Genomic DNA, 12,752 nt, shown 5'->3' on the forward strand with positions numbered 1-12,752 from the left:
CTGGGAGCAGAGGGAGATGGGAGACAGAGGCTGGAGCAGGGCTGGCATGTGCTCAGGACAGCAGTATGTGTGCAGGGCTAGGATGAGTTCTGCGCGCCATTCAGGCAAGAGCAAGCCTGCAGGCAGCCACAAGGATGGAGACCTGAGCAGAGGCACAGCTGGTAGCCAGGAAACTCAGTCCTGCTTGCTTTAATGCAGGTAAATGGCTGTGTGGAGATGTCCCAGCCCTTTGACACCTCACAAACACCTGGAGCTGGGCAGAAAACTCTGTCAGTCCAGAAGAGAGGTCACAGATCTGCTATGGTTCCAACTCAGCTCTAAATGCCTGTACAAGGCTCTGACCATGTGAGCAAGCGAAGGAGGCTGCTCCAGCATCTCCATAGGCAGGACATTCCTAAGAGGTGACCCGTCCGTCCCCAGCCCCCCCCATCTCTCCCATTTCTTTGTCACACTGTCTGAACACAGCTATTTTTTCCCTTTTTGGGACACCTCTGGAGCCCATAAATCACAATGCTGAGATCTGCTATAGCCAAGAAAGGAAGGGTTTGGAATAAGGACAAGGGGTACAGGGAAGATACCAATCCTTTTAACTTAAAAACCAGGTTACAGACATTCCCAAACATGACGGTCTTTCAAAGGGGCTTCCTAGAAATTGTGCCACGAGCAAAGCCAAAGAGCCCCAGAGTCCCTGGGCACAGTCTGCTCTCATTGTCAGGATGGCTGCAGGCAGTTCCCTAAGGGAGAGCTCCTCTGGGGCTGGGCAGGGGGAAACCAACTTCTGCATGACCACCAAGCCAGGGCCCCCTGCACCCCACTGCCCAGCAGCTGGTATCTCCTGGGCCCTGGCAGCAAGAAACGGCAAAACAGGCCCTTGTGACACACTGCTCCCAAAAAAAGCCAGACGTGTGTAATGCAGTGAACAACCTGTGCGAGACTGGTTCTGGTATTCATTAATGAGCCAAACAACGCGGTGACAAAGGGCTCCTGCATGCGCTGCACCCAGCGGGTCACGTCCTGCCCCATGGCACAAGCATTGGTTGTGTCATCCAACTTCTGGCTTCCTTCAATCTGCAAGTTGCCAATGGCTAATCCATCATCCACCAACAGGATATATCTTGCTCTGCTGCTCCCTGGTGACAGCCCTGGCTGTTTCCAGTCCCTCGCAGTCACACCTGTCCCAGCCACAGACCCTTCTGTCTTATTTGCCATGTGAAATACTTCAAGAGCAGCCTCTTTTCTGATTATATTTTCTCTTTGAACGAACTTGATTTTCCACTGAGTCAGTCACAAGGAACTAGAAAAAGTTGCACCTTCTCTCTCAGGCTGCTCTCTGCCAGGAGCATCCTCCCCTTTGCTGTAGCATAAGCCATGCTCCCCAGCTCTACCTGACTCCTGTGGGCTCACTGTGAAGAGACATTCTTGGCAACACAATATTTTCTGCGTGCAAAACGTCAACTGTTTTCCTAGTTGTAATAAATCTCAGTCATTACTGTTCTTTTCCATTATTTTTATAGTTGCTCACAGACTTTTTTTCTGATGCAGAGTTGGCTTGACTACTAACATCCTTCTGTTTCTTCCTCGCTTTGCACAAGCTCAGATATGAAGGCTGTAGGTTGGAGACCGTCTGTGCAGAAGCGGTAGTCTAATGCCAGGATTGGCTTCGTTTCTTCATGTTTGGTCTAGACAGCTTATATAAGACTCAAACAGCTGCTTAGTTAGGAGTCCTCCCTGCTTGCGACTCTGCCAAGTCTTGCGCTGGACTATTAATCCTTGTCAGTATGTCTAGTCTGCTGCAGGCAGGCTGAGCTATATTGCATTAAAATGCCTTATCTACATACAAAAAGATTGCTAGCACATTGTTTGGCATTTGATACGTGGTCACAAATTCCCTTCGGAAATAGGAGAATTTATCCACAGCAAAGCAGCTGCGGCCACCATCAGTATCCTGGGGTGCTTGCCAGCTCCATGGTCCCTGCAAAGTACTTTTCTATCCTTTCCGTGTCTGGAGGTCGTTCTTATAAGTCATGACATCAATCGCTAAATCAGGGTCAGCCCTTGCTTCTCCATGTGTGGCTGTCACAAGCCAGTGCTGTATTCCCCATGGCTCCGACCATGGCAGCCCTTTCCAAATGGAGATCCTGTATGTCAGTGGCTGCTGAACTCCTGCTCCACCTGAGGTCTTCACTGCCACTACATCAAATGTGGCTGTGGGCAGCTGCCAGTGCACGGTGTCTCCACAGCTGACACAGAGCCCAGGTGGGTGGCTGCAGAGCCAGTGGCCCCAGGTCTGGCACTGCTGTGGTGCTGGGAGCCAATCCTGGCCAGATCCCACCTGCAGTCTTGCTTCTCCTTCTTCCGCATCTCGGGGATTTTTCACTCTCTTTCCCAGCACTTGGAATAAAGCCTATGTCCAGAAGGGTACCAGTTCTCCACTCTTTTTCGCCATGCTGTGGGATGGGAGAGCAGCTGGTTCGCTTTCGTGGTGCACTTCTGCTTTCTGCCTCTGCCACCATCACCCTCCAGAAAAACAACTGATAGCCTCAGTGATGGGGAGGCTGTTACCTACAACAAAGACTGCACTACATCTCCTTTGAAGGAGTTACCAGAGGTGGCTTTGAAGTAATTTTGAATTTTTTCTTCCATCCAAAGCACAGGGACCAAGAAGTATTTCATAGGTCACTGGACAAGGGAGTAACAAAACTGCAGGAACACAAGTCCTTCCCAACATGAGATGAGTCACAGAATCCTCCAACGCCAAAGGACTTCTGCACATACTTCTACCTCTACTAGTGCAAGCCACTGGAGACTTTACATTTTCACAGTTTTGAATGCTGCAGCTTGCTCTCCCTTGATGAATTCTCCTGTCTTGACACTGCCACAGACAGCCCCTCAACGTCAGCCATGTTTCACAGCAAACACACCACATTTCACAGAACACTTAAATTTCTCCTAATTTGTACCCAATTTGGATTCTTCTTGTGCTGTGCTGTTTCTCAAGGAAGCTGTTCTCCCAGCCACCCAAAACATGCCTCATTCTTACCCTACTGTAGCTTCTGCACTCGCAGGATACAAAAACCACCTGTCACAAAATGAAGCTGTTTCTGATCCACTTGCAGTATTTGCCTTTAATTCTTGCGCTTGCACATTCCTTTGGTATCCTGCAAAGTAGAAAGCTGTTGTTACACGCCTCCTCCTCTTCTCCTAGCATCTGTTAAAATGTTTTCCTGGACCCAGGTACAGATGGTAAATAGAGCCAAGCAGAATGATGGATGCCAGCAGCTTTCACTAGGACCATACAATGGATTAAAGCCTTCAGATGACACTTCAAAAAACCCTCAACATTCCCAAGATGCTCACACCATGGATTTTTCCACCCATGCCTGGTACTGCTGCCTGCTGGTTCCAACAGCTGCAGCCCAGGAACTGACCTCAGCTCTGCCAAAGGCTTGGGAAAAGTGAGAGCAGAGCCAGCCAGCTCCCCATGTGCTCCAACACTCCAACATGAGTCCTGCAATGGCGGAAGCCTGAGCATCCTCACTGCAGGCTTGCAAAGGTGGATCTCTGGTCCTTGAAATCAGCACACAGCAAAGTACTGAGTGCAGAGTATTGCTCCATTTAGTGCGCTAAATACTCTTCAAGCGCTGGAAAGCAAGTGACACCAAGAAAGTCCCTTCACAGCCTGTGTTAAGGAAGAGCTCATAGGGACAGGCCCAAGGTACACACTACACACTGCCTGCTCTCCAACACCTCTTGTATTGCACACGTGCAGAGAACAAGCAGCCTCGCTAGCACAGCTCCTTATTTCTGACAAGTGCCCCCTTCTCTGCACAGCCAATGCAGCTGTTACAGGGAATTCTGCCTTTTTATTCCTCAACTGCCTCATCCTGTTTCCATATACAATCTTTCTCAGTGGAAAAAAAGCATCAGATGAGAAGCAATTTTTGAAGATTAACCAAGGATAAATCGTCTTTGTCCCCGCTCGCTATTAGAGTGCCTGGATTTAAGGCTTCAGTCACATGTAAACAGACCAAGGAGTGGAGGAAAGCCCTTGTCAATACAGAGAGCTTGAACTGTGTCATCAGCAAATAATCAAATCTCCACAAGCAGGGGAAGCACTATCTTAGAACAAAATATTTAGATTTTATGGAATATTGGCCAATTACAATATTTTTCTCCAAATAAAACATTTATAAGAACACTGAAATAAATATTTGAGAACGCAATATACCAAAGTCCTGAGTCACTCCTGATGCAGAAATTCTCTCCCATCTTTCAGGCAGCTTCCCCATGTAGGGTTTGGAGTTGGGATGGCCTCTGGTGGCACTGAGAGATCTGGTGATGTCCATCCCTGCTGCCTGGAAATGATGGTGCTCCTGCTGGCAAAGCACACCTCCACATTCGAGCTGAATACTGAATGCCTGGCACGGACCAGGGCAACCTTGTGGGTCAATGGCAGCAACATCAAGGCTCCGATGGGCACAAATATGTAAAGAGAGCAAGAAAAGACCTCTTCCCTCCTCCCCTATGCTGATGGCAGTGCTCCAGCTGTGGACTCAGCCCCACAGCCCTTGCTCAGCCTTCAACCCAAACTAGTGGCATCCACACTGACGTGAGGCAGAGATGACCCCTGGTGCAGTGGGACCCAGGCAGAAGACAGCAGCAGAGAGCTCAGAGGTGGCTAAGTCAAACAGGTTTGCTAAGGGTTTGAAGGAAGAACAAATGGAGAAGACAGGGCAAATAAAGCTACTGAGTTCTCACAGCATTGCTGACGGGCCAGTTTAGAAGGTGAACCTGTTGCAGCCTGGGGAAAACAGAAAAGATGCAAAACAACAGGCTGGCTTGTAAGAGAACTTTCTCCAGAGAACACATTTTGGAAGGACATCAAGGTAAAGGCAAAGGCAACAGGCACATGCAAGTCACATCTCCGGTTGTTGAAACCAAGCTCCTGATATCGGCAGAATCTAAGAGTTTTATTGCCTTTGGTTCAAAATGGCACTGCTGCTCTTGGGAAGGCCTGCAGGCTCCTTCCTTCAGTCATTTCAAAAGGACTCCACAGATCAATGTGGACATAGATTTCTTAGAAAGTCCTGCCCAAAATTCAGATTTTCGCTGCAAGTCTGTTTGCTGCTATGGTGCATTCCATGTACCACCACTCGCATTTGCAGACAACAAGATCCGTAACGCATGGTAGTATTCACAGAACAGAGGAACAGTTTTCTTTGACAATCATTACTGAGAGATATTTTAATGAGAAGAGTCTCCAGAGTCCTCCTTCTGCACTAGCATTGCCCAGCTGTGTTCTCTTTCAGATGTGGTCACATGGCTGTTCAGCTCTTCATTCAAATCTCAGCCCCATCTACTTGGATGTACCCACACAAGATCACCTGTTGCTTTGTGATCACCAGAAGATCATGTCTTCAGCTGGTTGCCATTTTGCCAAACTGAAACCATTTGAGCTGTCCATGTCAAGCAAGTCCATCAGGCTGGTTTAAAAAGACACTCTGAACTGAACACAGTCCCCACATTTAAAATAACGAGGTAGGAAAAACTACTTGTTCATCAACAAAAGAAATTCTGCTCATTAACTACTTTATTAAGAAAATGCCTTTTCATCTTGGCAGGAAGCCACTAAACTGTCACGCAACCACAGTTAAGGAAGAAAGAAGCCGCATGGCCTTCGGGTTCAATTCCCCTGTGGGAAACCATCCAACCTGTCCAAACTGTAAATCCCTGATTGATTCATGCCACTCTTCCACATTTGTCAGCTAAATTCTTTTAAGATTCCACCACTGCTCCTTGTCTACCAGCTTCTTGTGGGCTCTTCAGTACTGCATTTTCTGATTTAGGCGAAGAAGTCTTATACTGACATTTTGCTGCTGCTTTTTTTTTTTTCCTGGTCTTTCAATTCCTTTTTCTTATTTTTATTTTTTTGCTTACTACATGAAGCAAAGACAGACTTGAGGTCAGGGAATTCTGACTGGTAGAGGTGGAGGATCCTCAACATCCAACCATTCTGCTGTTTCCTGGTTCTTCCTTCAAGATGTCTCCTTGTTCTCATCAATTTCTCCCCGTTCCAATCTCCTGCAGACTGATTTACAAAGTCACTTCTGACAGCCAGTGTCTCACTGGGAATATGTAGATTAAATAATGAATTCAAACCCATGATGTGACTTTTCCGTGAGATAAGCCAGCACAAGACTGACACTGGGCTCCGTGCAAAGGGTTGTTGCATTTTCACATCAGTGGCTTCCATTCACGGTCAGGTAGTTGCATTTGAACATTTTAGTTTGTCTGCATGTCTTGTAAGGACTGATTCACTGACTACTCCTTTAATGACTGTCCCAGAGAGTACAAAGCCAGGAATTAGGTCTGTCAACATAGGAAAAATTCATGAAAAATTTCATGGAAAAAGTCTCATCCTGTGTCTCTTTTTGAGTTAATCAGCAAATTGCTCTGCCACTTGACATGAACAACAGTGACCAGACTGATGTTGCTATGAACGTGAGAAACAGCTCTACCCCAGACCACATAAGGCAGAACCCCTTGCTAGGAAAAAAATGAGGTAAGACACTTATTTTTTCCTAAATTCTTGATTCCATGGCTTTGTTCTTGCATTGTGTTGGGCTGATTCTGACATTCAAATCATGCTCAGGAAAAGGCAGACTGATGTAGCTCCTCTCTGAGTGAGACAATCACACCCTATTTAATGAAGAATGCCTTGTCGTGTGTTGAGAGAGGAATGTATTTCATGGCAGGAAGAATTTTCACCTGTAAAGGAAGGTAATCAAAGTGAAACATGCAGCAGAGCCAGTGTATGGCATAGCACAAAGGGTTAAGAACCAAACTGTTGTGAGCCCACACCATGCTTTCACAGTCCACTGTAGTAAGGCACTTTGAAACTCCTATGAATTCAGGGCATCCATGCAAGTTAGGTTACTGGGACCCATAACAACATCTGAACTTCATGAGAAAAGTACACCGAATGTCAACAGTCAGGACAGAACCAAGAAGGTCTATGCCAACAGCAAAAATCACATTTACACAGCACAAAGGCTTATGTTTCTTAGTATCCACATACACAGAATAAAGCCACCAACCTCTGGAAGCCTCATGTAAGTGTGGGACATACATTTTGCTGCATTTGTATGGTGCAACCATAGTACTTACCAGTATAGTGACACACATTAAATGCTCGCTTCAAAGTCAAGCCTGTTAAAACTAGGCAAGATGAGGAATAACTGCTGGTTCAAGGCCTGTGCCTCCCATTTTCAGAATACAGGCCACCAACTGAACTGTTCAACTACCTCAGGCTATGACACTGTAGAAAGAGGGTTAGCAAAATACTACACCAGATTAAGGATTCAGGAAACGCTACACACGACTCCATAGGAAATGTCACTTCCCAACCAGAAACACAAAGTTTGGCCAGCGTGGATTCTAAAGACTAGTTTTAGGAGGGGATCTGGGAACTACTTCAAAGTGAAAAAGTTGCACAGCTTGAGGTGTTGAAATTAAGCTCTGTGTGTGAAACTCAGGTTAAAGAAGAGCAGGACTGTATGTTTCAAGCCCCAACATGCACTGCTGTGACAAACCACCATTCCACAGGTCATTCATCAGGATCGTTGCGTGCATCTCAGCATGCTGTTGCATCACTGCAACAAAGGCCACTCAAAGGTGAGGGGGGATTTGTCTATGACACTTTATCACATCTGTGGAAGAGAAAGCCAGATACACTCTACCAGTTAGTATAAGATGTATAAGATATCCACATGCTGGACAGGAACTCAGGGAAACGGTGCTGATAGCAGATGGAAAAAAGGAAAGTTCTTTGTCAAAACTAATATAATACATCTAGAGCTGTTTATTTGAAGAGACAGCTCCCAAGCTAAAACCTTAATGAGGACAGGTGTCAATTTGCAGCGGGAATAGTTCAGTTTCAAAAGCAAAGAAACTGAGCGGTTTGCAGCAGTGGCTCACAGGCCACAAGAGCTCAGCAATCCTCCAACCACCAGCAGACAGGTTCCCCATCAAAGAACAGCGGTGCTATGGCCAAACTAGACCAAACGTTGTGTGATCCAAATGTTGTTTTGCAAAAGGTAATTTCACTCCTCCTTGGATGTCTAGCAGCTCAGTCTAGCAGCTCAGTGGACTAGTGAACTACATAGCCCTCTAAAACTCTGTTATGAGAAACCAAAGAGCAGAGGACCAAAATATGTCTGAAATCTTCTCCAGAGCAGCGATGGAAAAAGTAAAAATGAAATTTTAATTTCCGTTGTCATTGAAAGTGAAAAAGATTTGGAAGTCAACACCACTGAACAGTGGGATGGAAAGGAGTACTTTCCTGCCAGGGACTGACCGAATGAAACAGAACTGCAATGTGCTGTTTTCTCCCAGGGGCCAGCTGGAAAGGACTGGCACCCAGCACAGCCCTGCGATGCCACAGCAGCACAGCAAGGCTGCTCCGCTGCAGTCTGACATGGAGTTCTGCTGAAGTTGTGAATCCCTTGAGCACAAGGAAATAAACTCTTCCTTCCTGAAGGTACAGCGATGAGATCGCCACAAAGTTCCCCTTAGGGAAAGAAGGGATACCCTGAGTTCCAAAGAGACAAGGATGACAAGACACACAAGGTTAAGTTCACACTCTGTAGGGACATGCACCTGAATAGCTACTTTGTCCTTACACTGATGGGATTTATACTGCCTGCACCCATCTGCTTCTGATACTCACTGCAACACGAGGAAATAAAAGCTAAGTACAACAACGATGCTGCAATATTTAAAAGACTCAGAGAGATATTTCCCATCAAAGCCTTAAGGCCACCTAAATATCACTGTTGTCAGTGGTTTTTCCTGATGCTTTCACGCAGCTTTGAAACAGAAGGCCTAAAACAAATCGCTGCACACAGATGCAGTTACCAGGCAGCCACCACACACGTACACACAGCACTGCCAGCAGCACTGCAGGACTCGCTGTGCTGCAGACAACACAGGAGACGAGCAATTCAAACACAAAGCCTGCATTACAGATTTCACCTTCGCACACAACCAGATCTAAGTTTCACTGCACCGCTCCACCACAAACACTTGGGATCACCCGGATTCCTGTCCTCCTCGGTGCAGGCGATGCAGCCATCCTGTCAGCATCCATTCCACCCGTCAGCATCCATTCCATCCCGTCCGCATCCATTCCAGATGACAGCGGGGCGTTTTTCCACTGATGTTCCGCAGTACAACCCGGGCCTTCAGGTCCGCCGCGTCTGCCTGCGGTGTAGAGCGGCACCATGTTACGTACCCTACGAGCACGCTTTAAGAAGACGTTCGGCCGTTCCTTAACGGATCCTTCGGCAGCAGAAAGAGCACGAAAACCGGGCGGCGTTAAACGCAACGGATTAAAGCTCCGGATGGGCGCCGAGTCCCGGCGGGTAAAGCCCGGTCGCCGCCCACCGCCGCGGCGCAGCTCCCAGCCGCACAGCCCGCACCGCGGGAACGCGCACGCCGGGCGCGCGCGTCACGCGGCCCAGCGGAAACGGCGGCGGCGGCGCGCGCGATGGCTCCCTCGTCACGTGACGCGGCGGCCCAACCGGCGGCCAACGGCGCAGCACCGCCCTGCGGGGGGAGCGGCGGCCGCGGGCGGCGGCGAGGTGCGACCGCAGCAGGGACAAAGCGAGGCCGCGGGGCCGGGCGGGGCGCCCCGGAGGGCGCGGCGTCGCCGATGGCGCCGTCGTTCCGGGCCGGGCGGTGACCGGTGCGGGAAGCGGGGGAGGGGGTTGGGGAAAAGCCTCGAGGGCGCACGCGGAGAGCGTTCCGGCCGCCGCAGCCGCCATGTCCTGCGCTAATTACAGCAGCTTGAACCGGGCGCAGCTCACCTTCGAGTACCTGCACACCAACTCGTGAGTACCGGGCTGCGGGGTGGGGCCGGGCCGGAGCTTCGGGCAGGTAAGTGGGGCCGCGGCCCGGCCCCGCGGCTCAGGCCGCCCTCCGGCATCCGTTCGCCCCCGCGAGGAGCGGCGCGGCGGTGCGGTGCTGCGGCGGATGGGAGCGGGAGAACGCGGGGCGGATCTGCGTGCGCAGCGCTGCGTGTGCAGCCCTCCGGAGCGGCCTCGCGTCTCACCCGGCTGCCATCCCTCCCTGCCATCTTGTTTGGTCCGTGCCTGGATTTTTTGTGCCATTTATTTCAAGTAGAAGCACGGGATTCTTCGAATTGGCTTTTTTTTTTTTTTTTTTTTTTTTTTTTTTTTTAATATATATATATTATTTTTTATTTTAAACCGTGGAATCCATCAGTCTAAAATTCCCGAAGAACGCTAGAGTTTCACCTGCTTTATGAGGGGTTCATTCAGCATGCACATCTAGAACATGGTAAGTGCCAACAGGGATGGTGCTACGCACCCGCCTCAGCCCTGCCCGTGGGAAGCAGGCATTGCTGTGCCACGGATGGAAGAGTTGAAGGAGAGCTCGCTCTGGCTCAGCTGCCTTGGAGGAACATCACAAGCAATGTTTAGCATCCGTTGGTCATCTTGTTTCCAACCATTCTGCGGAAGAATTGATTTGATGTTACCGCCAATAGAAGAAGAAATTGAGTATCTTTTTGTTCCTGGTTTTCAGTGTGTAAAGGCAAGCTTAGAAGGAGGGACATCAGTGGTCTGCAGTTGTCTGAAGATTTCTAACTGCATTCAATTTGAAGTAGATCCAACAGCGTTTGTGTTGGTAATATAAGCTACGGCTCCGGGAGCAACTACTCAATCAATCTCGCGGTTACATGTGCCAAGAACATTATCAGTTTCTTCTCACTATCAGGAAAGCATGAGTTCTGCACAAAAGAAGGACAGGAGCAGCCTAATGACGCCCTGGGGTCCACGTCCAGTAGCTTTGCTCTTTGTTTGGCCTGCAGCAGTCACACATGAAGCCTGGTGCTTGATGGAAGATACTGAGTCGATACTGAGTCGTGTTCCTGGACTTGAGAAGCTCTCACATCCAGTTGTGAAAAACAAAAGTTCTTATGTATTAGAAAACACAAGTTCGATCACGAGTTAACTCCTGCTGTGCAGCACTGTTAGATAGTAGAGATTTCTCAGTGTCTTGGATGTGCCATGGATTCTGGCCATGTTTGTAAGAAGACAGAAGTCTGCTGCAGAAGACCAGTGGTGGTGTTGCTGCCCCAAAGTATCCCAAGTTATTCCGTATTGCCGCTATAGTTTCTGTTCTGCTTTTGCTGTTGATCTACTTATGTGCTGCATAGCTGCCTCGTTAGGAGTTGGAGGGTAATGTGTGTGAATAAGCCAAAGCCAGGGCTTTTCATACACCGTGAACAAAGAGCCTTCTGAGGCTATGGGGATCAGTGCATAAACTGGATACCTCCCTAAGAGCAACAGCAGAAAAGCCAAAACCCGTACAGCAAATAAGCAACTTCTCCCTCTTCTCAGTAATAATAATAACAACTGAACAACCACCACCAATGACAAAATCAGTGAGCGAAGAGCTGAAGAGGATTTTTGGTAGTGGAGGCTCTTGTCTTTCAGGCTATTTTTGCTGTCAGAGGAAAACCATACAATCTCAGTGAAATACTACTTCAGTGCATGTGGGGCTTTTTTTTGTTTATTGTTGTTTCTTGTCTCTGCTTCAGAAAGGTAATACATCTAATAGCATGTTTTGAAGCACTTTTCAGGAGCCAGTTTATTTGGTCCCTGAACGTGAGGACTTGAAGCCAATTGAGCCAATGGAGCCAAGCTGCCATGCTTGGTGGCAGACTTTGCACCATGTACCTGAATCACTTCAGTTGCAAAGTGTGTACATCTTTTTCAACTACTTCTGGTACTTTCGTAAGTGCTTTTCTGAAGCTTGTATATTTGAGCTATGTGGAAGTTCTTGTGGATCCAGTAAGAAAAGCTTCAGTATGTAAGCACGTGGAAATGAGTAACGTATGGCCCTTATGGTGACTGCCCAAAGACACCTGCCTGCCTTCACAACAACTGGGATTTTTTCCTTGTAAAGTAGATGCTGCTGCTTTCAGATGCTTCTAAAGCATTCACTGAAATGAAAACAACACACACCTCAGCCCAGCCAACTTATTTGGTATATCTTGAATGTTTGTACGGTGTAACAGAAGGAGTTTGCTAAGACCTGAGCAGCAGAGAATGTCTTTGAGCAGTGTTGCGTAGTTGGAGTTAACTTGTGATTGAAATTAGGTTTCATTTCTGTAACCGGAATTGCCCCTTTGAATTCTGCTCCACTGGAAGAAGTTCCCTTAAATGGAAGGAGTTCAGCATAACTGACTGGTGGATATGAGGAATACAAGTAACAAATAAGCATCTCTTCATACCTCACACCCTCCTGTTTCTTTTCTGGCCTGAAGTAGTGCAGTAATGAGAGGAGAGCTCGTGTTTCTGACCCAGATGCAAGACTTCCAGCTTAAGTGTTTTCCCAGATGTGACCTCCTTCGGAATAAACCTACTCTTCTGTCTTTTGTTAGTAATTAGGTTCTTGCATTCATTTGATCCATGTTAGGTTTGGCCTCCAGCATGGAGCTGTCTTGAGTAAGTGGTAGAAGTTGGAGAGTGGTTCCAGGTCAGTCAACGTACAGTGAGTTGTCACTGAGACTGTGGATTTTAGTACTGCTTTCTCCTTGACTTCTCATGTTTCACTTAATTAATGTGTATTTCTAGTGCTCTAAATCAATAGTGGTTGTATTTCTGGTGCTTTGAATTAGGTTAATGTAGCCACTGATGATGACATTCTAGCCAGTACTTAAGTGT

General features: G+C 47.8%; 1 protein-coding gene and 1 long non-coding RNA gene across 3 annotated transcripts in view; one reads left to right on the forward strand and one right to left on the reverse strand.

The window, feature by feature from the left end:
* Positions 1-564: 564 nt before the first annotated feature.
* Positions 565-9,468, reverse strand: LOC122188604. Its single transcript, XR_006181619.1, has 2 exons — positions 9,293-9,468; positions 565-6,768 (listed from the first exon to the last, which is right to left on the reverse strand). It is a non-coding gene; the product is annotated as an uncharacterized LOC122188604 (long non-coding RNA).
* A 291-nt stretch (positions 9,469-9,759) lies between these two features.
* Positions 9,760-12,752, forward strand: part of MORC2 (MORC family CW-type zinc finger 2) — a 38,020-nt gene continuing 35,027 nt past the window's right edge. Inside the window, exon 1 of one of the 2 annotated variants that reach the window (XM_042887004.1) lies at positions 9,760-9,890. In XM_042887004.1, the coding sequence (XP_042742938.1) occupies positions 9,823-9,890 (68 nt within the window). In that variant the 5' untranslated portion in view covers positions 9,760-9,822. The remainder of the gene's footprint in view (positions 9,891-12,752) is intronic. The other variant, XM_042887003.1, reaches the window with a different exon arrangement.

The sequence above is a fragment of the Lagopus leucura genome, unplaced genomic scaffold (assembly GCF_019238085.1).
Source record: "Lagopus leucura isolate 7727_CA_CO unplaced genomic scaffold, USGS_WTPT01 Super-Scaffold_100071, whole genome shotgun sequence".
Taxonomy (NCBI): Eukaryota; Metazoa; Chordata; class Aves; order Galliformes; family Phasianidae; genus Lagopus; species Lagopus leucura.